Here is a 27,789-nt window from a genome sequence, read left to right as displayed (position 1 = left end):
TTTATGATTTTTAATCTTCAGTTTTATGAAAACTCATGAAGTCCAATCAGTTAGAATAGATAAAGCACACTATGTCAGATCAGTCTGAAGAGCTGGGCTGAGTTTGGTGGTTCTAGCTTAAAAGCTCTAGGAGGAGCGTTCAGAAATTTAGTCTAAGAATAATAATAATAATAATAATAATAAGCTTTAGTAGCAGATAAAGCTTTCTCAAGCCAACCTAATTATCGATTGTCATGTATATGAATGCATCAAAGATGATGGATCAGTTCACACAATCATACATAATTGTTCGTAAATGTCAGGTGAATTAACGTGCGCGCGCACGCGTTTGCGTGTCAGGTGAGCGTTTTTATCTGAAGTCAGGAGATGGTGAGTTATCAAAATAATTTGCGTTTCACACATGCCATTGAAAACCCAGCTAATAAAACTGCGTGCTACATTCATAAAAATCCATTACTGATGCTAAGTAACGTAACCTAACGTTAACCTCCTCGCGCACTTGTTGTTAATACGCAAAAGCAAATCAACAACATTTCGGAGTGTAACAAACCACTTGCACCTTGCATGCACTTCGGGGAGAAGTTAGTGGCGTTTGACTGTTTTCTCTCTCACACACACGCACTGAACAAACCTCTTAAAACTTCGGCGTCTAAACTCACTTGGTACCGTGCTACAGACATGATGATTGAGTGCCGTTACTTCCACACTTACGATTTTCGACGATAAAATGTTGAGACGCTGAAGGAGTAACCTGAGCTCCGCGCTTTTTTTTTTTTTTTTTTTTTTTTTGGTGCTTGGGCAAGTAACCCACCAACACACCTTAGCAACTGCATAGAGACATGCTAAAAGTCTCTGAGAAAACTCTAGCAACGCCCTAGCACTGTGGCGCCGATTAGTGAAGCGTTGAAATTTGCATTTTGGCACGGGACAAAACAGACCATAACAAAAGTAGCCTATATTTATTCTAGTTTTTAATTCATACCACACCTATTTTGTACAGAATAGCCTAAGTCACAAATTATATTTTAATGTGATTTAACAATAGTCAAGTCACGTGACTGAAATTTACTGCTGTAGGCATTCACCAGCATATATGAGTATGCGGGTAAAGTTGGATATACATCCAGCATTATATAGAGAGCTGTACAATATTTGCAAGGATAAACTATGGAGGCTATAGTAATAGCAGTAATAAATCTAGTTTTAGTGAGTATACTATATGCAAATAAAGTTGGTTTTACCATCATAAAACAGATTTTCAGCCTGCCTACTGTTTAAAACAATTGTGTATTTTATCTTAATTGTGCAATGCTATTTTGTACATGCGATTTGGCCAGTTTTATGGTAAATAAAAAAATACAAATAAATCTATATTAAAGGTGGGGTATGTATTTTTTCAAAAACGCTTTAGAAAAGGAGTCGGGGCCGAGTACCAAAACAAACTTGTAGCCAATCAGCAGTAAGGGGCGTGTCTACTCATGATGCCAGGAGAGAGCGCTCATCAGTGCACATGAGGGACATTAGCCGAGCCGAGCAACGAAAGAATGATAGAGATTGCGGATAAAAAACAAAAGAGGAAAACATCTGCGGAACAAAAGAAGGCTTGTCTACACTGGACGCGACAGTTGTAGTGTTGCCGAGCCGCACCAGCTAAAGTCTGGACGTGACAAAGCGATGAAATGAAAGCGGCAGGGATCCAGTGTAGACAGCATTACTGATTATAATGAGTATTTTGCCGCACCGCTCGCGTCCGGTGTTACGATAAGGCAAGAAGTAGTACCCCTGTAAATATCGGATCAGCTTTCCAGCGCTGGAGAGAACTCAAGGAGCGGAAAGGCCTGCGATCGGACGCCGAGGTTGCTTTGTTTCTTCTCGATCGTGAGTAACATTGGTTTTGCTTTGTTTCACAGAACTAATCGTTGCCTGGGATGCGTATGTATGTGTGAGGCAGAGCTATCAAAATAGGGGCGAGACCTTTTTGGGGTAGGGGTGTGTTTGTTTTGGTGATTTCAAATATCAACATTGGCTACCAGAAATCACTTACCCCACCTTTAATCCACCTTTAATTTAATACATTTCAACAAATATATTATCAATGCTGTCTTGCTGCATCTGAACTTTTGAATAACTGATTATTTCTCAACTGCCAAAAAAGTATCTTCTATATAGTTATGAATGTAATCCGGACGTACTACATTTGCCGTGTTGTTGTTGTTGTTATTATTATTATTATTATTATATTACGTGACCTACCATAATGGAATATGGGAGTAATGATTGTGTTTAGATGTGCCATTTTCAGTTTTCATCATTCATTTCTCATGTACTTTATCTTTATTAACTTCAACTGCGTCTCTTCTCCATGTACAGTTAGAAAATCATTGTCAGCTAATGCAACAGCAGTCTCGGTTGTCACCTGACCTTTTTATCCTCCACTAAAAGCTTCACTGTCAATGGCACGGCACCATGGAGACCGTTTTCTTGGTAAATGGTGACTGGAGGTCGTCCCCAGAGCCCTTGAGTGATGGTGGCTCATATGAAGTCATTACAGGCAGCATCCATCTTGGGCTGTGTGCTCAATGGTGTTGCCTCCTTAATCAGTTTCATCCTTGTCAAGAGCTCCTGTGGACACTGACAGGATCCCATTTAGGTTTAACCATGCCAGAATGAATCTACACAGTTTCAAAGGCCACCCACAATGGTGGTCCATGATGCTGACGGGATTCACAGTGTAATTCTGTTGGGATCATTTGTTGCGAAAGCACCAGTCCAGTATGTAATGGTGTGAATGTAACTGTAGGAGGGATATTACACAGATCAAGCTTCTACATGTGTCAGCCTGACTCATTATGAAAATAATGATGGTTCATGTCTCCAGTGAATGGTGCACTGTATCTTTTTTTGGAGGGAATGGCTGCATTGGATTCTTTGAAATAGGAGAGGAGAGATAGGATAGTCAAAGTTCGAAAAGGTGTTAGCCTTATAACTGTCAGGTAGATCCAAGTAGGTTTCATAATTCATTGTCAAAATTATTTGGAAATTAGATGTGTCAGAACCAACCATTGACCTTCTCCAAACCAGATATAAGCAAACTTTCAGGCACACTTCCATGATGTAATCAAAGCTCTTCAAAGCATTCTTTGTTCTGCGACCTTTGTTTGTAAATCCTGCTTTGCTTTTGTCTCCACGAATGTGGTTTGAGAAGGTTTGCCCTTTCTCAGGTTCTCGGCATTGTTATAAATGGATTTTTGGAGCTTTTCTTAACCGTCTTTGACTATAATCCCAGCATAATGAGGGCAACAATGCAGCTGAAGTTTGCGAATACCTCCAAGTTCCCTCATACTAAAGAAGGAACGTGGTCATTTGGTGGGCGTGGCAACACAACTTAAAGGTATAGTTCACCAAAAAAGTTCTGAAAATATACTCGCCTTCAGGCAATTCAAGTCGTAGAGTTTATTTCTAAATGGGAATAGATTTGGAGAAATTTAGCACTGCAACATTTGTTCACCAATGGATCCTCTGCAGTGAATGGGTGCCGTCAGAATGAGAGTCCAAACAGCTGATAAAAACATCACAGGAATCCACACCACTACAGTCCATCAATTATTATCTTGTGAAATGAAAAGCTGTGTGTTTGTAAGAACACCTTGGCAAGTTGGCCAGTGTTTTGAGTGATTGTTAGTCCACTGTTATGCGGTTATTGGTTGGTTGGTGTTTGTACGCTCATTCATATCATAAATGTCTTATTAGTTCTTAGGTATGAAATCTACAAAAATGACAAAGCATTAGGTTTAGGCATCTTAAAAACACTTTAGGTTAAAAATATTTGAGATTGTGTTAGAATATCAGTTTGAAAACCTTATTGTAATCATTTTATCTTTTGAAGATAAAATTCTGCAGTGTAACCTGTACTGCGTCTGACTTGATTCCTCACGTGTGTGTCAATACATGAGTGTGGTTCATGGAAATGACTTCCTTATACCTCACGCTTTGAGTCACCATTGGGAATCTCCACCTGATAACAGGACCGACACTCTCACACATGAATTTCCCTGTTATCAGGGTGGAATATGTCAGCATTCGGCCCCCACACAGTTCCAGTCTGTTTTGACTTGGGTTTTATAAGTCCTGCTCTCATTCAGACTCTCAATACCAGCCCATGGAAGTCCACCTAATCCCTCTGAACTACAGGTGGCAGAAGAGAAAACTTCTCTCTGGATTGCTTTCACACCCCCTCTTTCTCTCTCTCCATTGCTTTTCTCTCTCTCCTGGTTTCCAGTGAGGTGGTAATCCCCCATCTGAAAAGGAGATCCAAGCTGAAGCAAAGACGTTTTGGCTTGGCATGCTACAGAAGGGGACCTGTCACATTGCTCCTCACAGCTTTCAGCCGCAGTGGTAACGGGGCACCTGACCAAGGGGCGAGAAAGGAGGAGAGAAGGAGACTTTAGGGACAAAAACTGAACAATTAGGGTGTTTTGTGTCTCACAGGAGTGTGGAAGACTGATTTCGGCTGCTGTTTAAGTTATTGGAGCTCATTGAAACTTCTGTTTCATCTGTAGGTTGGCACCATGAGTGCTGAAACTGTGAAAGACGACTACGACTACTCAGACTGGTACGAAAATGCATTGCCCACCAAACCTCCTGTCGAGTAAGTACTCTTAATTTGTGTCTTATGAATGTTTCGTTACTTTGCTGTGTTTTGTTACAAGTGGAAAAAATGAATGAAAAAAATTAATTACTTTTTTTAATATTTGTAATATATTTAGCATCATAATAATTTATGTAAAATGTATAAATTCTATAACATTGACAAACAATAATTAACAAATATTAAAAACAGTGTAAATGTTTATATATATATATATATATATATATATATATATATATATATATATATATATATATATATATATATATACATACATATATATATATATATATATATACATATTTCAAATCAAACCATATATAGTTCAATGTAAAATTTAGTAAAATTTTATAGTTAATGTTTAAATGTTAAAGCTTATAATCTTGTATAATAATACACACAGATACATATATTTATTGTTATATGTATTATTGTATATGTATTTTATATGTATATTAGATTATTTATATTAATTTTAAAATTAAATCAAACTTTGTTGTGATTCATTGTAAGTAAAAAAAAATCTGACATTTGTCATGTATTTTTGCATCATTATAACAACATGTCAAATGAATACATTTTATAACTTGACAAACAATAAATAACAGATATTAAAAATAGCATATGTTTATATATATATATATGCTATTTTTAATAAATAACTACACATTATATATCATAATTAGTAATAGTTTATATATTTAAATGTGTTATCCAAGTGTACTATCTTGGATGATAACACATATAAATATATATATATATATATATATTTAAAAGTAAAAAGAAATATTACACATTTTAAATAATTGTTATTTATAAATAATTGTATACTTTATTTTTAAAACATACATGATAAATAAATGCATTCATGGGATCTCTGGGTTTAGACATTAACTGCTGTGATTTCAGATAGATAACATGGTTAAGTTTGTCAGATATTCATTAGATATTATCTTTATTGCTGCTCATCATAGTCCGTTGCCATCTCATAATGCACTACCCAGAACATTTACACGGTTCCAAGTCTACAGGTGTGCAAACATACCTGATCATATTTCTGCTGAAATTGATATGCACATCCATCACTACGATTCATGTAGAGATTTTCTGACTTTGATCTCATCTTTGATTCTTTTCACATATACAAGAGACTTTTCGGCTGGATTTTAGGTAACAAGACACCAAACTGTGAATCTAGAGTTACTTCAGTGCGTCACATGTTAGCCTCGTCCAAGACTTCCTCAAACCAAACACAATCAGGATCTTTTCATTCATCTCTGAGTTTCTTTTATCATGGACTTTAGTAGTCGTAAGTCCATTGCAGCATTTCAGTTTACTCAGAAGCGTGAGCGGGGTTGGGTGCTGGCATTTCTCGTCAGTCACATTACCTACAACAATCGGTTTAAATGAATAATCTGCTCTTGAAAAGGTTCAGTAGAAGTGCTCTTGTTAGTAATGGTCTATTGCTTGGGAACGGAGGGGAGGAACGGAGCGCGTGCAGGCTGAGTAATCGGCCTGGATCTCACCAGCTTATGATAAATACTCTGTGTTTGTGAAATTTTCAGAGTTATCCCACCATGTGACCCCACAGCTGATGAAGGCCTCTTCCACATATGCATTGCTGCAATATCTGTGAGTTCCCTTCAGATTAGACATACTGGTTTCTTTATACTCTCAATTTACTTATTTCAATTTTTATCTTCTTCTTTTTTTTTCAGTCAGTACCATGATATACTGTAAATCAAAGTACTAGTGATAGACCAATATGCATTGGCCAGGACAATGACGCAAACAATATTTGGATATTTTAAGATGCACCTTTAGAAATCTAGAAATAACCTTGTGAATAGATAATAAACTATTTATGTTTTACTTTTTTTTAACTTTTTTTTTCTAAATCTTGAGTTAATAATTTGTCAAATAAGTCCTCGTTTTGGATTATTAAATTAATAATTATTTTTCATTTTAAGACGTGGAAAAAGCAATATCTCCAGTGTTATTTTAGTATCATTGATATACTATTAGTTTTTATTCATATTTTGATTTTGTTTTTATTTTAATATTTTCTGTTTTCATTATAATTTTAGTCAGTTTTGTAGTTTTATATATATATGTCTATTTTTTTTATTAACGTTTATGTAAGTTTTAATTGACAACTAGCTGAAATAAGAGGTTATTTTATTTAAGGAAATTGTAAGTAATGAAAGTTTTTATTTTTATTTAGTTAACTATAATAACCATGCCAATCTCTACATTGACCACTGCAAAATACCATAGTATTTCCACCAGATATCATGGTACTGTCATAGTAATTTTGTAGAAAAAAATATTTGAAAAACATTTCAAACCTGCTCATATTATTTGTTGTCACTCATCTTGTAACTCCCAGACTTCCCACTGAGTTCCTGGCCCTTTGATATTTACACAAAAAGCCATATGCTGATTGACTGTGATGGACCCATGTGGACTCAGAAGTCACCTTTGGCCATGACACTTCCTAAAAGTGTTACAGGTCACTGCAGGTCACTGATCCCAGGCCTATGCTCTCTGATAGTGCACTTACTCATACCAGAAACAGAGGCAGCGTCTTTGGAAATGGGTTCTGCCCTTGTTTCATAGGGGTCCGTGGTTTCATTTGAACCAAGAAGCTGTGATGCAGAAGGGGTTAATAAAGGGTCAAAGTCCCAGCTGCACAGGCCTCTGGTGAGCCTTTAGAGGATGTAAGACTGACATATTGTCCTCTCTTTATGTCCAAAGCTGGTGGTCATGCTGGTGCTCGCCATCCTGGCCAGACGACAGAAGCTGGGTGACAATCAAAGAGGACTTACAGGTTTACTCAGGTCAGTTTGACATCTGCCAGTAAATCACCCAGAACCTCATGCTAAAATCAGCCTCAAACCATTTTAGCCATTATGTGGCAGCTCCTTAGCCAGGTTTACATCATGACAGTGAGTTTTGCATGGGCAAAACCGCTCATATTCATTTTATTGTTATTTATAATTATGTCTTCTGTTCTTTTCTTCAGCCCAGTAAACTTTTTAGACCACACACAACACAAGGGTCTTGCTGTAGCCGTGTATGGCGTTCTCTTCTGCAAGCTGGTTGGAATGGTCCTCAGTCACCATCCGCTTCCTTTCACTAAAGACGTCACGAACAAAGGTATGGTGGCAAGATTTCTTGCTTCGTGAAGTGGTGAAATGCATTTATAGTGTGATTATGGCAGTATTTATTTCGTTTTTATGCTTCATTTTATGATATGGTCTAGTGGTAGAGGGCCCTATCATACACCCGGCGCAATGTGATGCCAGGTGCGACGCAAGTTTGCTAGTTTCAGCCCGACGCAGTTATCATTTTCAAGTCCAGCACCACGTTGTTTAAATAGCAAATGCATTTGCACCCATTTGTGCACTCATGGGCGTGCTGGTCGGAAACCGAGGTGTGTTCAGGCGCATTGTTGGCGCGTTGCTATTTTGAGGCAACTGGAAACGATTGTTTTTTCCGTCATTAAACTAGCAAAAGTGGATTCGGACATGCCCTAAGCGCACCAGCGCCTTGCGCTTCAGACCATGTGCTTAGATCGTTAAAATAGGACCCTAAGACTTAGGACTAGCAAACTAGGTTGTTGGTTCGATTCCCACGAGGAATGAACCTTGAGTCACCACCAATGTGCACTTAAACCAGTTTGGTCAAGGATGGTAATTTATGGTAATGTTATAAATTCTTTATAGATTCAAAAAGAAATCATTCTTTTCTATCATAGTGTAAATCAAAGACTCCGGGCCACCAAAGAGTTTGGGAAATTCGCCGGGTTGGAGGGATATAGTGGCTCACCCTTCACCGGTGCTATCAAATGAACACTCTCTCTATTCACCAGATGGCAGCTATCCAAACTAGGCTCAGTTCACACAAGAGGATGAAAAGTAGCACCCTACCTGATCTTTTTTTTTTTTCCTCTGAACTGCTAGTCCTTCTTAGTTGGGTTTTGTAATTGGATTATCGCCTGCATTTTTGATTCTTTAGCAAACAGGGCCTCGGACAAGGCTGTGTTTGTGTTATGTAACTGTTTGCTGCTTGAATAAATGAATTTTGACTCATAAGTCTGTTAGTGTTGATGGCCCACTATTGTTATTCTCCTCATTCTCGATCATGTGACATTTTTTGCTGTTTAAAAATCATATGATCAAGTAGCATGTAGTAATTTTAGCCAAAATAACTTACAGTACACTTCAGGGACAATCGTGCAAATCTGCATTCAGAGGATAACGGTCATTCAAAAACTGATTTATTTTTCTTGCGTTGAAGGAATGGAAAAGATTTATGAAAGCAAATAGAGACTCAGAGCGTCAGGCTAAAAAGCGCCGTTATTCTTGAACAGTTAGAAGGAGAAAGATAATTGTTTTGACCAGTTTCTATACTGGTCAACAGCAATTTTTTGAGACTATCAGATATAGTCAAATGGCAAAATTTGGTAGAAATCACCAGAGCTTATGCTACGCCTAAGTTCTACGTCATCCGCTGGAACGCCACTCTCTCATGAAAACGCGTACGAAAGTTAGCAGAAGCTAGAGATTATAAAGTTTTAAATATGGAAATGTTTCTTTCACAAACGCATCACTTCACTTCAGAAGGCCTTTATTAACCCCTCGAAGCCATGTGGAGCACTTTTTATGATTATGCACTTTATTTAGCTTCAAAATCTCAACAGCCATTCACTGCCATTATAAAGCTTGGAAAAGCCAGGACATTTTTAATATAACTCAGATTGTATTCGTCTGAAAGAAGTAAGTCATATACACCTAGGATGGCTTGAGTGCGAGTAAATCATGGGGTGATTTTCATTTTTGGGTGAACTAACCTTTTAAAGACTGATAATTGTTTTGATGAGTATTTTTATTGATATTCAGATTTTTTAACAGTTATTGGCTCTTCTGATAAATGGCATCATTTGGTAGAATACTCTAAAGAATAAAGAGATTTGTGACCATCTAGTCCATTATAATGATTTTCATATTTTTATAGTAACAGAAATAGAAAAAAAAAAAATCAGTTCATCTTTCGATCATAAAAAGCAACACTGATCAGTCTTCAAAAAAAGAAGTCCATATGATTTTTACACAATATTCCAATTATTCCGAAGCCATTCAGTAGTTTTGTATGAGCAACAGGCCCAAATTTAAATCAATTTGCACTCAGAATTTTATTTTTTGGGTGATTTATTCAGATAAGAATATCTTGCTCCGAGTCACAGTGGTAAGATATCATAGATTGCACCATTAAGGGTTTGAATTTACAACCTTTCGACGTTATATGCAAATATAGACCGTGCTGTGCTCTTTTAGGCTACGGAGAGCAGAGAGATGTTTATTAGACTATATTATTTTGTTCTTTATGTCTGTAGAGTTCTGGCTGATCCTGGCTCTGTTGTACTACCCCGCGTTGTACTACCCTCTTCTGGCCTGCGGTACGCTGCATAACAAGGTGGGTTACGTCTTGGGCAGCCTGCTGTCGTGGACGCACTTTGGAGTTCTGGTCTGGCAGAAGGTGGACTGTCCCAAAACGCCACAGGTACGACTTACCATGAATATATGGATCTGAAACATCACCTGTAGGGTATAGTAAGCATAGTTTATGGGCTCTTACTTCATTTCCCACTGAGTGTTGAATAAGACTTGCAGAAACTTTTCTGTTGCAGCTTAAGTTCATTAACCTTATCCTCTCAGTCCTCCGTTTTGTTCTCATTGTCCTCACATCTCCTAAATGAATAGTCAAACCTCAAAACAATTTGTTCTGCTTCTCAGGATCTCACCATGGAGCTTTCCTTCAGTTAATCACTTTAGTTTCTGTCAGAACCAAAGAAAAAGTACCATGTTACACAAAATGCACAAAAAATGAAATATTCTAGTTTGGCTTGAATGTACTGCCTGCTACAAACAAAAACAAGAGAATAAAACCGCAAACACTGGCCATTCAAGCCATTCCGTTATTTTTGGCCAAAATAAAGAAAACCTTGTTAGAATTGTAATATAAATTCTGAGTGAAATTTCATGATTGATTTGCACTGACAATGGGTGGGTATAGCCAGAATAAGGACTGCAAACATTTGATGTTATTTGACATTGATTTGTCTGTTTTTCTCCTTGTCTGCAGATCTATAAGTACTATGTGCTGTTCAGCAGCCTTCCTCAGATTGCTTGTCTGGCTTTTCTTAGTTTCCAGTATCCGCTGCTTCTGTTCAAAGGCTTACAGAACACTGAGACGAGCAACGCCTCTGAGGTACGAACTGTCCAAAAGCTATATTAAAAAGATGAAATTCTTAAAAAAATATATTAAATGGGTCAAAGAGGAAAAGAGGGTTTCAAGCATCAAAACCATAAAGGTTTAATACAGTTTATTTAAAAAATAAAACAAAAACGTTTAATAATCTTTGCCACTATCCTTCAAACCATGAGGTTTTGCCCATTTATCAACGTGCTTTTAATCATTTAAAATATAATAAAAATTTAGTTTGTATGTAAATGTATATATAAAAGACTGCAAGACTGCTTCACTTATTAATATCTGAAAGGTTAGTTCAGGTTGTAAAATGTCAGCTTCCCCAAAAATGAATGAAAATTATGAATTAGTAATTCATGATATTTGTAACCAATGTCTCTGATGTCTAAAATAATATATATATATATATAGATAGATAGATAAAAGAAATATAGAGAAATATAAATTAAAAAGGTGAAATTATGGCATAATCTATCCTAATTAAAGCATAATCTTGTATTATTATTTCTTTAATGTAACTGCATATATATACACACATAGTGCTGCTTGAAATTTTGTGAACCCCTTGCAGAATCTGTGAAAATGTGAGTAATTTTAACAAAATAAGAGAGATCATACAAAATGCATGTTATTTTTTATTTAGTACTGTCCTGAGTAGGATATTTTACATAAAAGATGTTTACATTTAGTCCACAAGACAAAAAAAATAGATGAACTTATTAAAATAACTCCATTCAAAAGTTTGTGAACCCTTGGTTCTTAATACTGTGTGTGGTTACCTGGATGATCTACGGCTGTTTTTGTTTTGTGATGGTTGTTCACGAGTCCCTTGTTTGTTCTTTTAATATGTTCAGCTATTTTTTTTTGTCTTGTGGACTAAATGTAAACTTACTCAGGACTGTACTAAATAAAAAGTAATATGCATTTTGTATGATCTCTCTTATGTTGTTTATTACTCACATTTTCACAGATTCTGCAAGGGGTTCACAAACAATTATAATTTTTATGACATTTGAATTCTTTTTGGAAAAAGATTGAAGTTTACAATTCAAAGTGCAAGCATTTTTTAAATTTTTTTTATATAATGTCTTTTGTTATCCGAAAAAAATAAGGTAGCTTAATATGGCTTTAGAACAGCATCAGGTTGACTAATTATTTAGGCTACTTAAGTTGTGAAGGGGTAGTAGTTACAATAAATAATAGCTATAGCTATAATGAGAGAGAGCTAGCGAGCAAAATAAGGGTTACGCGTAAAAGAGCATTAGAGTTATTTTGTTGGGGCCCCGTACCTGAAATTTGCTTAGGGCCCCCAAATCACTAAGTCCGCCCCTGTATGCGACCCTTTTACAACAGACCTGTGACCCATTTTCGGGTCACGACCCGCCAGTTAAGCACTGCTGTGTTAATTCATAATGAAGGGACTTAGCAGCATGGAAAGGCAAGAGGGGAGTTTGTAAACTCGCACCTGCATTCCAGAGCTCTAATCATTGTAAGCAGCTCAGTGGGATTGGGTTATGTTTGACTCACAGGGCACATTACACAAACAGAGTGTTGTTTTCTCATAGGAAACGCACAATACCAGTGTTATTCAGCTATAATCACTATGACGAATACGTTCGGATGAAATAAGAAAGGAGCGATCCCCTCATAACACATGCGAGTAAACAAATCTAGATACATTTTTTAGAATTAACAAAATGGCAAGCAAAGATTTTGTCACATCACACTGCATTATAGACGGTTTTTATTTTTGAGGTGTCATTTGAAAAATTCTAATCAGCATGAACAGAATGAACGTTACTATCAAAATATTTGTAGTCATTTTTTTTTTTTTTTTTTTTAATCTTTCTTGCAGGACCTCAGTAGCAGTTATTACAGAGATTATGTGAAAAAGATTCTCAAGAAGAAAAAGCCCACCAAAATCAGGTGATGCACACTTATGTGGACAACATTATTTATTAACCCAAAGGTTCGAGAAGCTAAAAACAGCAGAAATTATATTGGTAACCCATAACAAGAATTTCATAGAGAGCTGATGCTTTCCTAGAATAAGAAAGCAATATTTCTACAAGAAATATTGTAGACTTTTGAGTTTCACATTACTGTTGATTTTGATTTATTATTTTCATTATTATTATTGTCACCTCATGAGTGAAGTAACATCACATTGACCCTTTTTACATCATGATGAAAAGAAAAGTAAATCAATTAATTTTTACAAATGTTGTTATGTTGACTCCACTGGTTATACATTTAAAAACTTTTACAAAATGTCAATAATTTATAAAATTATTTTAAATATTATCATGAATAAATTATTACTTAAATTAAATTAAATAATTTAAATGATTATCAAATCATTTTATAAATAACAATTTCATAAATGTTATCAATTTTAATGTTTTTTTATCAATTTTATTATGATAAATTAGGGTTTTCAAACCCCCTAGAATGAATAAAAAATATTATAAATACTAAATAAATAATATAAATAAAAATACTAAAATAACACATTTCAGGCACATTTTGTAGCATATTAAAATGCTTGGCATACTGCAATGTGAACTAATCTTGTTAAACCCTTTTGGTAACTGAATGGATTCCAATTGCAATGAAGGCAAGGAAAGGTGAGGTATTTTCTATTGTAGCATCAGTCCACTGTACAATAGCCAGTCAGATGGGATATTGTCCATAGACTACTTCCTTCCTCATTTCCATTGACTGGCGGTGAATCACACCTACTGTAAATTGACTTATGCAAAGATTGGTAGATAGTGATCCGCCACTGTCCCAGAGTCTGAATCATGAGCTAATGCCATTCATGCTAATCTTCTTTATGCAAAAATATACTGAGTGTCTGAAATGTCATTGATTACAGTCCCGTGAGCAATGTGAGGAAATGTTTCCTTTTGCGTGGAAACTCCTTGATGTCAGTATGATATAGTCTACATAGGAATACAGTGTAATGAAGGGAAATATCCATTGATAAGAGTGGCAATTATGTAGGAAGGTATATGGAATAAAGAATATAGACAAACTTCAGATATGCCTCAGATATCAAGAGGCCATGAGGTTACAGGTTCAAATCCCATTAAAAGCCACTGTGTAAAGGGCAACTGAACCTGTAATAAAGCATCTATTATAATTGTGCATTTGAAAGAATATGAAGGGCTATTATTTTAAAATTAAATTAAATTGTTATTTCTTTTTGTTGTTTTTGACTCTTGCTTTTGCAGTTCCAGCGCATCAAAACCCAAACTGTTTGAAAGACTCAGAGATGCTGCCAAGTCTTACATCTACACACCAGAGGATGGTAAAATAAAATTAAACAATGTCTAACGTCAAAAATATATACAGATGAGGTCAAAAGTTTATATCCCCCCCTTTCAGAATCTGCAAAATGTTTATCATTTTACCTAAATAAGAGGGATCACACAAAATGCAGGTTGTTTATTTAGTACGGACCTGAATAAGATATTTCACATAAAAGATGTTTACATATAGTCCACAAGAGAAAATAATAGTAGAATTTATAAAAAAATGGCCCCGTTCAAAAGTTTACATCCCCTTGATTCTTAATACTGTGTTGTTACCTGAATGATCCACAGCTGTGTTTTTTTGTTTAGTGATAGTTGTTCATGAGTCCCTTGTTTGTCCTGAACAGTTAAACTGCCTGCTGTTCTTCAGAAAAATCCTTCAGCTCCCACAAACTCTTTGGCTTTCCAGCATTTTTGTGTATTTGAACCCTTTCTAACAATAACTGTATGATTTTGAGATCCATCTCTTCACACTGAGGACAACTGAGGGACTCATTTGCAACTATTACAGAAAGTTCAAACGCTCACTGATGCTCCAGAAGGAAAACACATGCATTAAGAGCCGGGGGGGTGAAAACCTTTTAAATTTGAAGAACATGGTAAATTGAACTTATTTTGTCTTCTGGGAAACATGTAACTATCTTATGTAGCCTCTGAAGGGCAGTACTAAATGAAAAAAACATGATATTTAGGAAAAATGTACACATCTCCATTCTGTTCAAAAGTTTTCACGCCCCGGCTCTTAATGCATAGTTAATTTACTGTAATTTCTTTTCCATCAGTTTTTAGGTTCCCTTTGAAACTAGCGATCTCTGTGGTTGTGGCGTTCATTGCGATTTATCAGGTAAACGGTTCAACAAACGAGCCCTTTTTAGAGTTATTTCTGTCTAAAAGTATTAATTAATGTGCTTTTGATTGATTTAATGTAGCATGGTAGCATTTCAAGGCATTCTCTCTATGTCTTAGATGGCGCTCTTACAGGTCACAGGCGTGCTGCCCACCCTACACATCGTCCGAAGAGGAGTAGACGAAAACATTGCCTTCCTGTTGGCCGGTTTCAATATCATCCTGTCAGATGACCGTCAGGAGGTGGTCAGGATTGTAGTGTACTATCTGTGGTGTGTGGAAAGTGAGTCAGTTGTCATTCTCATACTTCTCATACTTAGGACTTGGATGTGCTTTTAGAGAGATAAATTTACTATTATACTATGTGTATCTTGATTTACATTAGTTGGAAAGCCTATTTGCAATTTTGGATGATAACATTTTAAATCGCCAGTAAGTTTTGTTAATTGTGACAGGCACTCAGTTTGCACAGGTTCGAGTAATACAATGTAATTTATTCTGTGGCACCTATTCAGTCTGCCAAAAATAGTAAATGCTGGACAAAGCTAACAATTTCAGGACTGTCCCGCAAAATTCAGGGCAGGTTGTCACCTTAACTTACATAAATATCAATTTTTAAAAAATGACACTTATGACTGGTATTTATGAAATTACATATAAAGATGCACTTAAGTGTGTCAAAAAATTACTTTAAAGTTAAAAGGAGCGGCATTTAATACACAGAGCTGTAGATCACTGACAAGCTACACAATATCGCATTCAAAATCAAAGGTGATTCGTCTGCGATAATGAACGCGATATTGCGTAGCTTGTCAGTGATCTACAGCTCTGTGTATTAAATGCCGCTCCATTTGAAAGCAGGTGATGGAGATTTACTACTAATCACAGAACCGTCTTTACTGACGAGATGCGCATGACAACAGCATATGATTTATCGTGCAGCCCTACTAAAGTTCAACTAATTTGATTTAATATAAATTTAAACTATAATACATTTTCATTACATTGTAACTCAGTTATGTGTCTGAAAACATTACATCCAGTTCAAACGTAAGTATATTCTTTTAAAGTATATTCATAAGCACACTTTTTGAAAATCTGCTAAAAATATTTACAACATTAGAATCTAAAAATATACGATATATTCAATATACATTTCTGTATTTACAAAAATAGAAATATATATATTGAAAATGTTCTTTTTGTGCGTGCGTTTGTTTCAATGTTTTTTCTTATCATTAGTGCTGTCAAACGATTAATCGCGATTAATCACATCCAAAATAAACGTTTTTGTTTACATAATATATGTGTGTGTACTGTGTATATTTATTATGTACATACACATATACACATATACACATACAGTAAATATTTAGAAAATATTTACATGTATTTACTTTATTATTTATATTATTTATATTACAGATAAATATATTTAATATATAAACATAACATATTTTTCTTAAATATATACATGTATGTGTGTGTATTTATATAGACATAATAAATATACACGGTACACCCATATATTATGTAAAAAAAATTATTTTGGATGCGATTAATCATTTGACAGCGCTACTTATTATTCAGTAAATATAAGACAAACAGATTCACTTAAATACTTTTTTAAGCCCGTTACACAGAACTCTGTTGATTCTCCTCAATACTCAGATTATATGTGGGCCTAGAGATTAGCTTTTGAAATCTTTCTTCAAGGTGGTATTCACATAAACAACATTTCGATATACATTACAGTGAGAAAGTCATTTGGATCGGTTCAGTTGGCCAGCGCAGCTTTAATGATGATTTCTGATAAGCTAATGTATGCCAGCACAGCCATGCAAATGTGAGCTTGCTTTGATCCAGACTGCAAGAGGTTTGCATTCATCACACACACATCCACTTTCTCTCAGCTTTAAATACTCATGTAAATCAGCAGATGAATAATGAAGTGGTCAGCAAAGCCGGCCGCTGAACTGTAGCTGGACTCGTTTTCCAATCAGTGAGTGGGGAAAAAGTGCTGAGGCTGTGAGAGTGTGTTTGCAGCTCATGTGATTGTGTTTGTTTCAGTTTGCTATCTGTCAGCGGTTACCCTGTCCTGCCTGCTCAACCTGATCATGCTCATGAGGTCCATGGTCCTGCACAGGTGATACTAACAAACACACATTCAGTCCGGATAAAACTGTTCTTTAGCTGCTGCACTACTGTCACATTAATCGATTAATCGTGATTAATCACATCCAAAATAAAAGTTTTTGTTTGCATAATATATGTATGTGTATAATATATATGTGTGTACTGTGTTTTGTTATGTGTATGTAAATACACACACATACAATATATATTGTGAAAATATTTACATGTATTTACATTTATATTCTTATATATTACATTATATATATATATATATATATATATATATATATATATATATATACAAATATATTTAATATATAAACATAACATATTTTTCTTAAATATATACATGCATTTGTCTGTATTTATTTATGCATAATAAATATACACAGTACACACTATGTCAACAAAAACATTTATTTTGGATGTGATTAATCGCGATTAATCGTTTGACAGCACTAGTTTTAGATGTTAAAATACTTGTTACTATCCCGGATTATTATGCGGAGAAGGTTTGCAAGGTAAATTTAGGTATAAAAAAATAGATAGAAAAGATTACAGAATTTTCTAATGTTAGAATAGAGTTTATGATTGCTAATTGATTTACAGCACAGCATAGATCACTAAATTATTTATTTTATATTGTTTATATTTTTATATTGGTAGCACTTTACAAGAAGGTTCCTGTTGTTAACTATATTTAATACATTAACTAACAATTAGAAATACATTTGTTACAGTATTTATTCATCTTTGTTAATGTTAGTTCATAAAAATACAGCTGTTCATGTTAGCTCTGCTAACTTAATAGATACAACTTTGATTTTAATAATATATTAGTAAATGTTGGAATCAACACTAAGATTAATAAATGCTTTAGATATAATAAATGCATTAGTTTTTTAACTATTATTGTAAAATAATACAACTGCTTAATTCCAACTTCAAAATCAAAATAAAAACAGAAAATACTCTTAATACGTCAGTAACTTCCCCAGGTTTTCCCTAAGATTTGCTGTCATTATTGGTTATCACTACCGTGTCTCCTGACTTCATGCACATATGTGAATGCATTAGTAATAACTTTATCATAACTTACTAGCTGGAGGTGAAACAGGAAAAATCATTTACTAGGCTAATGAGAACAAGGTAATTACAGTCAGGAATAGCATATTAAAAATAATGACTTTTCAAATTGAGTTTTTAAATGTCATTAATGGCAGTTTGACTCTGTGACCTGCAATTTCATCTCAGTTTCTTCTTCATAAAGAGACGCCCTCATTACTGTATTTCCGCAGACGCGTGTGTGTGTGTGTGTGTGTGTGTGTGTGTGTGTGTGTGTTAGCGCACTGAAGGCTGTGTCTGTGTTCACTCAGGTCTAATCTGAAGGGACTGTACAGAGGAGACGTGTTTAATGTGTATAACTGCCACAGGAGCATCCGACCGTCCCGGCCCGCGCTGGTCTGCTGGATGGGCTTCACCAGCTATCAGGCCGCCTCTATCTGTCTCGGTGAGAGCACGCTTCTTCTCTTCTGTTCGAGAAGCCCCTCATTCTCACGCCAGAACTCTTTGCATTGTAGTGTAAAAGTGTGAGAAAGACAATCTGAAACGTTTTAACACTTACAATAAAGACTTTACTTAGTTTTTACCTGCTAAATGAAGCCTGAATTTGTGTACTGGAACAAACTAAATTTAAACTGACAAACATTTTTTTAAACGATTAATGAGCTAATTTTTAATTAAATGTAGCGGAGCACAGTTCTGGATCAATCTGGATTTTTTTTCTTCTGGACTTTTCTCTCCATACATGGCTTAGTACATTAGCACACAATAGAAATCCATCATAGATGGAGATTATTATGTTGTGATTAAAAAAAAAAAAAATCTTTAGAATAGTGTGCATTTATGAAAAAAAAATTTTTTATAAAAAAGGACATTTACTAAGAAAGTAGATAGGATGGAGTTTGTTCTGTTTAAAAAACGTAATAATAATAATAATAATAATATATATATATATTTATTTATTATTTTGTTGTTCAGTTAATTTATTTATATATTAAAATATATATTATTATATTATAATGATATTGTTTAAATATATTATAAAATATATTAAAATTTATTATAATTTACAATTAGAACATCAACAGACAATAATACAAATCCATCATAAATAGAGAAAGTTATTATATTTAGATTTAAAAAAAAAAAAAAAATATATATATATATATATATATATATATATATATATATATATATATATATATATATATATATATATATATTTAGAATAATATGCACTAGGAACTTTTTAAGAAAATAAATAAGGTGGGTTTTGTGCTGTTCTTAATAAAGAAATGTATTTTATTTTATTTATATTAATTTATTTATTTTCATTATTTTTATAACTATATTAAAAATATTATTTATAGTTAGTATATTAGCAGGCAATAAAAATCCATCATAGATGGAGAAATGTTTTGATTTTAAAAAATCTTTAGAATAATGTGCAATGATGAACTCAGGAACATTTGAGAAAGTAAACAGGGTGGATTTTATGCTGTTTGTAAGTAAAGAAATATTATTATATTATATTTTTTGTTTTCATTTATTTTTTCTATTTCTATGAAAATATACATTCATTTATTTTTTATGTTTTATTTTATTTTTCTATTTAAAAAATATAATATTTACAGGGTACATTTAGATTATATTTAAATATTTTTTTTAATTATTTTGTTTTCATTTTATTATGTAATTTTTTTTTAAAACAATTAAATGATATGAAATAATATAACATTAATGTTAAATAATATAGTATGACTATGAGCATATTTGATTACTTCCTCATGTGTGATTGTGTCTGTGTCCAGGCATGGTGATCCAGACTCTGGTGTTCTTCATCTGCATTCTGTTCGCTGTCTTCCTCATCATCATCCCCATTCTGTATGGCACCAATCTCATGCTGTTCCACATTATCGCCAACATGTGGTGAGTGGCTTGCTCTCCTCACTTTAGATGATGAGCGTGGCTCGTCCCTCTGCCCTGTGACTGCAGGGTCGTGACCCCGTGAACCACGAATCTCAGCTAAAGCCTCCTATCAGTCCTCTCTCCTCATGAGCCATAGTGTCTCTTAAGATGCTTCTCACTCTCATGTTCTCTTCTGAAGGCCCTTCTGGCTGATGCTGTTCCTGGCTGTGCTGATCCAGCATGTGACCTCCAGGTTTTTGTTCATCAAGAAGGACGCAGGAACAAGAGATCTGAACAACAGGTGCCAATTATACATAATATTACAAACGCCAAACAAAATTATATGAACATGAAACTTATGAAGCAGTTCTTAAGAATTTCATGTTAACAGACTTTTCAAATATTAAATGGTAAACCTTTTTATTTTTGCAACACTGTTGTTAATAACATTTTTATAATTACATAATCTGTCCATCTATCCATCTATCTATCCATCTATCCATCTATCTATCTATCTATCCGTCTGTCTATCTATCGAATTAAATATTATATAAATTATTGTAAATATATTAAGATTAAATATATAATTAAATCAAATTAAATGATATTATATAAAATCACATTAAGAAAAGTAAATACAGTGGATTTCATACTGTTTTAAATAAATATTTTTATTTATTAAAATAATATATTATAATTTATTTAAATTATTTATACTTGCATCAGCAGACAATAAAAATCCATCATAGGTGGGAAAGGTATTTTATTTTGATTAAATATGACCAGGAACAATTATTAAGAAAGTAAATGGGGTGGATTTTGTGTTGTTTTTAAAATGTAAAAAAAAAAAAAAAAACTTTTATATTATATATTTAAATATTTATTTATTAATTAATTAATTATTTTGTGTTCATTATTTCATTCATTATATTTGTTGTTGTTGTTAAATAATATAACATTATGTATATTATTATATATTTTTATTAATTTGTGTTATGTTTATTATGTGTATTATTATTTATATATAAAAGAGTATCTACTATTTTATTTTAGTAATGCACTATATGGTAACACTTTATTTTAAGGTGTCCTTGTTACACGTTACATTACTATTACAATAACAACAATAAATTATGCATAATTTCATGCAAGTAACCCTAAACCAAACCCTAATCCTAACCCTAACCATAGAGTAAGTACATGGAGTTAATTCATATTACTCAGTACTTAAATGTAGAATTACACTGTAACAAGGACACCTTAAAATATCCTTAAGCCTGTATGAAGAATCATACCGTTTCCAGAGCTGGATCTTTTTTTTTTTTTCTCCTCCACAGAGGAAGTCTGTTTCTTCTCAGCTACATGCTGTTCCTAGTTAATGTCATGGTTGGTGTTATAGTGGGCATTTGGAGGATAGTCACCACTGCCCTTTTCAACATAGTCCACTTAGGACGCTTGGATATCAGCCTTCTCAACCGCAACGTCGAGCCGTTTGACCCAGGTACTGCTTTACAGAGCGACACTTTTACATTCAGACTCTTTGTTCAAAACGAGTGAACTCATTTACAGTGCCTGTAGGGAATATCATCAGTGTTTAATATTTGTTCTTATATATTACAAAATATTTGAAATATTTTAATTATATAACATATCTAAATATTTTTTTTAAATATTATTATATTATATTTAGGGCTGCAAAATGATTAGTTGCGATTTAATCGATTCAAAATAAAAGTTTGTTTACATACTATATGTGTGTACTGTGTATATTTATTATGTGTATATATAAATACACACGTGTATATATATTTAAAAATATTTGTATGTAAACTCTTGTATATCATTTATATATAAATTTTACATATAAATCTAACATTTTTCCTTAATATATATACACATGTATGTGTGTATATTTATATAAACATAATAAATATATATATATCTCAGTGGTATAAAACAAGACTCAACCATTCAGATTTAGGCCAGATTTGAAGTTCTACAAATAGAAATATCAAATGTGACTGTACTTCTATGTCTGATAAAAGTGTCCGATGTTGGATGTGATTGTCTCTTCTGTGTTCGAGCTCACAGCGCTGTGCTTCTCTCTGCAGGGTACCGCTGCTACGCTCATTACCTGAAGATCGAGGTGAGCCAGTCTCACCCCGTGATGAAGGCCTTCTGCGGGCTGCTGCTGCAGACCTCAGGCCAGGACAGTCTGTCCGCGCAGAGGATGAGAGATGCTGAAGAAGGTCTGAGCTTTTATTTCTTTATCACTTCAGTTCATGACAACAATATGATTATATTCAGTTCGCTGTGCCAGAGTCTGGACTCAAACTCAAAGCTTTTAGTCTTCAGAACTAATTCTGAGCCGCTTGACTGAGGATGCGGTTTAGTGTTTTAAAGCTGTGCTCGTTCAATTTGTCCAGTGAGATTAATGAGTGAGTTTGTGGAAACCGTGCATTTCAGGCCAGTTTCCTTCTGTGAGTCTACCTGATGAAAATAAAGATGCACCGAGCTCATTTCAAATAGGTATGAGGATGTTTTCGAAGGTTTTTTGTTATTAAAAAATATATCTGTAATAACTTGACATTTCAGACACAATAATTATTCAAATAAATCATAACAATTATAAAAATGTAAAAATATCTATTAGTAAAAACATATAAAAAAATTAATTTTATATAATTGCTTAATATATTATTGTGTATGTATGTATGTGTGTGTATATATATATATATATATATATATATATATATATATATATATATATATATATATATATATATATATATATATATATATATATATATATATATATATATATATATATATAAGAACCTAAAATTACTATAATTATTACAAAATATTCATTACAATAAAAGTTACAAATAATTGTATTATCTTTTATACAGAATTATAATAAAAATAATTCATATTTTTTATGTGAAGTAATACATTGTTATAATATTGTTATATAAATTCTTATATAAATATTGTTATATATGCATTGTTTATTATATGTAATATGTAAGGAATAATCGACAGCTAATTATCATAATTATAAAAACAATACATAAATAATAAAATAAAATATTCCAAATATTTTTAATAATCAATAACCTTGTTATATATCTAACTGCATTATGGTTATTATATGTACTACATGTAATGGATCCACAGCTTTTACCATAATTACAAAATGATAAAAATAGAATAATAAAATAAAATTAATAAATAAATTACCTTTAAAAATATTTTTGTTATATAACGTAATATTTAGAAATCTTGTTACAATATACACTACCGTTCAAAAGTTTGGGAACAGTAAACCTTTTCTTTGTATGAAATTATTTGAATTAATACTTTTATTCAGGAGGGATGTGTTAAATGAATAAAAAGTGATAGTAAAGACTCATTGTTAGAAACTATTTCTATTTTAAATAAATGCTGTTCTTTTTAAGTTTACATTCATCAAAGAATCCTGAAAAAAAGTAACACAGGTTCCAAAAAAACATTAAGCAGCACAACTGTTTCAACACTGATAATAAATCAGCATATTAGAATGATTTCTGAAGGATCATGTGACACTGAAGACTGGAGTAAAGACTGATGAAAATTTAGCGCTGCATCACAGAAATTAATTACATTTTAAATATATTAAAACAGAAAACCAATATTAGAAATTAAAATAAAATTTCACAATATTACTGTGTTTTTTCTGTGTTTTTGATCAAATAAATACAGCCTTGATGAGCATCAGACACTCCATTTAAAAAACATGAAAAATCTTACTGATCCCAAACTTTTGAATGGCAGTGTATATATAAAATAACAATTATATAGGCCTACTGTACGAATGCTACACTATATTGCAGACTACAAACAGATTGAACTCCCAGTGCGCAGGGAACCGATTAATTTCATCTACTTTTAATGCATTTCAAAACAGAAAGCAGAGCAAAATGATGTTAGATCATCTGTGTCAAATCTAGCCAAGATTCATATTGATCTGTGTTTGATTTCTCTTGGGTGATTCATGTCTATATGCACAGACGGTCGGTTGGCCTTGTTTTTGGAATAATTGATTCATCATGTAGCCCTGCACGCAGCAGGCGAGCGTTCCCGCAATCATTACATTTGTCAGGATAAATTGGGCCCCGATGTGCAATAACTCACCGCGGCCCTGCTGCTGCTCAATCAGACCTGTCAGAGAGACACGGCAGAGTCCAAAGTGTGAACATCCTCTGTGCATTCACAGTTTGCATTGCTCATCTCTTTTCATATAGCGGAGCGGAGATTAAATTAGAGCTTTATGTGTCTGTCCTCTCATGTCAAAGTCAGATCTGCCAGCGTTTGATGGGTTTTACTGAATGATAGGCAGCAGATGGTGTATATTCAACATTAAATAGCCCTGTCTTTTGTTGATTTTACACCTACAGATGTAGTGATGCTTGCTGCATTCAAAAACTGGAGGAATCTGATTTGCATGTTTGTATTTGCATACAGTATTCATTATTATCTGAGGAGAATTGTTAAAACTGGTAGGTTACACAGATTGAGCTCGGTAATTGATTGTTTCATATGTGTGTGACTCAGTTTTTACACCCTCCATATGGTAATTGCACATTGCGATATGTTCCAACTGTGATACTGTAGCGCACTTTCATGTGGTCGATATTTATTTGCATCAAGTGCCTTTATTTTAAATGTCATTTTTTAAAGACTTATTAAAAAGCAAATATTTATTTTAACATATTAAGAAGGAAAGACTACAAATTATTGCGCCGCGTTATGAATGTGTTCGGCATCAGGCATCGTGATTAACTATCCAATAAACGTCTTTAAAGTGCGTTGTTCTCGCAGGTCCCACACACAAACGAATTTCTGTTATTTTGAGCCGGTTCTTTTTAGTGAATCAAGAAGTACTAGTGTTCGATTCCCGAACGAATGACTCATATACGAGCCGGTTCTTTTTAGTGATCAAAATAAAGTGCGACAAAGCGAAATGTAACATTTTTGTGATTTATTAATAAGTGGATGACTTTTCAAAAAGATGATTTATCTGTCAGTCTGATGATTGATTCAGGGACTTAACAGCAATCGGTATATACATACAACATATATACATAATTACATATATCATTTATTTATTTTTTGTGGGGGGCAGTTAGGGGGACAACCCAAGAGCTTTGACACAATTGGAACACTGCCTAGTGTCCCTCAAACACATTGTTTGAATTACACCCCGAATTATAAGTCGTCAGAGTTTGGCTTTATTTTCTTCTTCTGATTCCTCCAAGTCCTTAAAGCCAAGTTTTTCAAAGGGTTCCTTTGCCATTAACTGTCTGAGAAATAAACAAAACGTTTATAAGTAGTTCCTGATGTATTTGTAATAATATTTCACAACTTCAGGTAAAATCAGTTCAGTTTAAAAAAAAAAAAAAAAACCACTCACCTGTCCATCCTGCACTCCAGATACTCCTTTGTCTCTACCCGACAACGCGAACTGTCAAAACGGTTGCCTCTAAGGCATCGCATATATGTCTCTTTAAATGATTTACATTCACCTGTGTACACAAAATATTATGATGATTTGTGAACTCAGAGTCATTGGTTGTGACCGTTTGTTGCATGCGCCACAATCACTCTTACCGAAATGATCCAAGGGAAACGCTCCTTTGTCCGGTGGACGCGGTCGGAAGCTCTTGGTTCCGAAGTTCATTGCTGTTGACATCGTTTTCTTATGTAAGGTTTCACTACTACATTTAGTTGTGAAATGAGACCCACTATTGGGTTTTAACAGGCACTCGAGTGAAGCAACAACCGGACTGTTTACTTCCTCTGTATTACCTTCTTCTTCTTCTTCTTGCTTTACGGCGGATCGCAGACTTATAAGCGCATTACCGCCACCTATCTCTCAAATGGACCATTGACACTTTATCTAACCCACATACAATATATAAACCACCTATATTCGCTTGTTCAAACCAGGTCTTCCCAAATATTGTAACAATAATGATTTAATGTTTCTTCCTGGATTTAATCAATTCTTAATTATAAACCACTGTATTACCCGACCTGGTTTTTCAAAATAAAAGTGAGCAAAAAAAAAAAAAATTTATACACCTATACATTTAACAATTTATATATATATATATATATATATATATATATATATATATATATATATATAGGGTTGTAATATAGCTATTATATGTATATAGCCAGATATCAGTGATATTTTTCTTGTCACTTAGAGATACTTAAAGTGAAATTGAGCAATCTTTATCTACATGTTGGCTTAACCTGTTTCTTACATGTTCAACATTTGAAGGTATTCAGCTGGTCCAGCAAGAGAAGAAGCAGAACAAGGTGTCCAACGCCAAGCGGGCACGAGCGCACTGGCAGCTCCTCTACACACTGGTCAACAACCCGTCTTTGGTGGGCACCAGGAAACATTTCCAGCGCCAGAGCTCTGAAAGCTTCATCAACGGAGCCCTCAACCGGACCTCCAAGGAGGGCAGCAAAAAGGAAGACAGCATCAAGGAGCCTAGCAAAGAAGCAGAAAGCGCCGCCACCAACAACTGAGGACTGAAATCACCATGTGGAGAAGGAGATCGGCCCTCCCTGCCCCCAGCCTCTTCATACTTAATGGCTGCTGGCCAGATATTGATGATAGTATTATTTGCTTTGGTGTAGCAGAGAAGCACATGTGTTTTAGCTAAGTGCACTTACAGCTCAGTGCCTCAGGAAGAACTTCATGCAGTTGTAGTTAACGGATCCTTTGCACATGTGTGTGGATGAATGGATGGATGGATTGTGTCCTTTGTTGCATGTGTGAGTGAGACTATCTCTCCTTCTTGGACTTAGAGTATCAGGAAATTTAGTTTGGCACTGAACTCCCATCTAACCGCTTGATGCGAGGTTAGTATGTGTGACTATTTATGAATGTACAGGTTCTGCTCGTTTGCAAATTGACGAATTATTCATTTCCACTCAGCATCTTCAGTTTTGCACTCATTGGTGTGACCAGTGGTGAGAATGTTCTTATCATAGATGAAACCAATAATGTTCATTATGGGTTGATCTGTGTCTGTTCTCGTTAAGACAACATCTGCTGTAATTATATTACAATTGTTTCCATCTCTGACAAAATATAGGCGATCTGTCTCACATTGACACTTAAGTTTGATATTTCCCTCTTTTATGTCTTGTTCTGCTACCTACCGCATATTTGTGATTGAAATGAAATAAATATTAAAAAATAAAAAGTATGCTCCCTCCCTGTGTTGAATTAAGGGAAATAGTGCCATCTCCAGCGTCGCGTAAAGACGTGTCAATCAGCAGCATGATTTTATATTTTAATGAAACCAAATGAAAACCATTTAAATCAGTATGCACACGAATTTTTTTTTTCCGTGCAGTGGTATGATTCATAGGGTTATTACGAATAGCCTATTTAAAATAAATAGCTTTGACTAGACAGCTGTTGAGAGAGCGCAACTATTCCGCAATCACATGTTTTGTTTTGTTTTGTTTATCTACACAATAGTTTTCTCAAGAATTCATTACAATATCCATAACGAAAAACAAGCACTA

The 27,789-nt window shown here is 34.1% G+C and overlaps 2 protein-coding genes across 5 annotated transcripts; one reads left to right on the top strand and one right to left on the bottom strand.

The window, feature by feature from the left end:
- Nucleotides 1-292: 292 nt before the first annotated feature.
- Nucleotides 293-27,714, top strand: stra6 (signaling receptor and transporter of retinol STRA6). 4 transcript variants are annotated; one of them, XM_058767752.1, is made up of 18 exons: nucleotides 293-339; nucleotides 4,560-4,648; nucleotides 6,214-6,280; nucleotides 7,406-7,488; nucleotides 7,674-7,807; nucleotides 10,047-10,213; nucleotides 10,796-10,921; nucleotides 12,777-12,847; nucleotides 14,158-14,234; nucleotides 15,021-15,082; nucleotides 15,205-15,367; nucleotides 17,155-17,230; nucleotides 18,597-18,730; nucleotides 20,094-20,211; nucleotides 20,390-20,491; nucleotides 21,528-21,691; nucleotides 22,302-22,439; nucleotides 26,525-27,714. In XM_058767752.1, the coding sequence occupies exons 2-18, from the start codon at nucleotides 4,569-4,571 to the stop codon at nucleotides 26,776-26,778; spliced, it is 2,016 nt and encodes a 671-aa protein (XP_058623735.1). In that variant the 5' UTR covers nucleotides 293-339; nucleotides 4,560-4,568; the 3' UTR covers nucleotides 26,779-27,714. The 4 variants fall into 4 exon arrangements, with proteins under 4 accessions (XP_058623735.1, XP_058623734.1, XP_058623737.1 ...); XM_058767751.1 differs by having other exon boundaries at nucleotides 299-369; XM_058767754.1 differs by lacking the exon at nucleotides 293-339 and adding an exon at nucleotides 562-581.
- LOC131534716 (cytochrome c oxidase assembly protein COX19) lies at nucleotides 25,199-26,077 on the bottom strand. Its single transcript, XM_058767755.1, has 3 exons — nucleotides 25,843-26,077; nucleotides 25,646-25,757; nucleotides 25,199-25,535 (listed from the first exon to the last, which is right to left on the bottom strand). The coding sequence occupies exons 1-3, from the start codon at nucleotides 25,922-25,924 to the stop codon at nucleotides 25,451-25,453; spliced, it is 279 nt and encodes a 92-aa protein (XP_058623738.1). The 5' UTR covers nucleotides 25,925-26,077; the 3' UTR covers nucleotides 25,199-25,450.
- Nucleotides 27,715-27,789: the final 75 nt, after the last annotated feature.

The sequence above is a fragment of the Onychostoma macrolepis genome, chromosome 25 (assembly GCF_012432095.1).
Source record: "Onychostoma macrolepis isolate SWU-2019 chromosome 25, ASM1243209v1, whole genome shotgun sequence".
NCBI classification, from domain to species: domain Eukaryota; kingdom Metazoa; phylum Chordata; class Actinopteri; order Cypriniformes; family Cyprinidae; genus Onychostoma; species Onychostoma macrolepis.
Note: the sequence above shows the minus strand (reverse complement) of the source record. Positions and strands in the feature narration are given on the sequence as shown.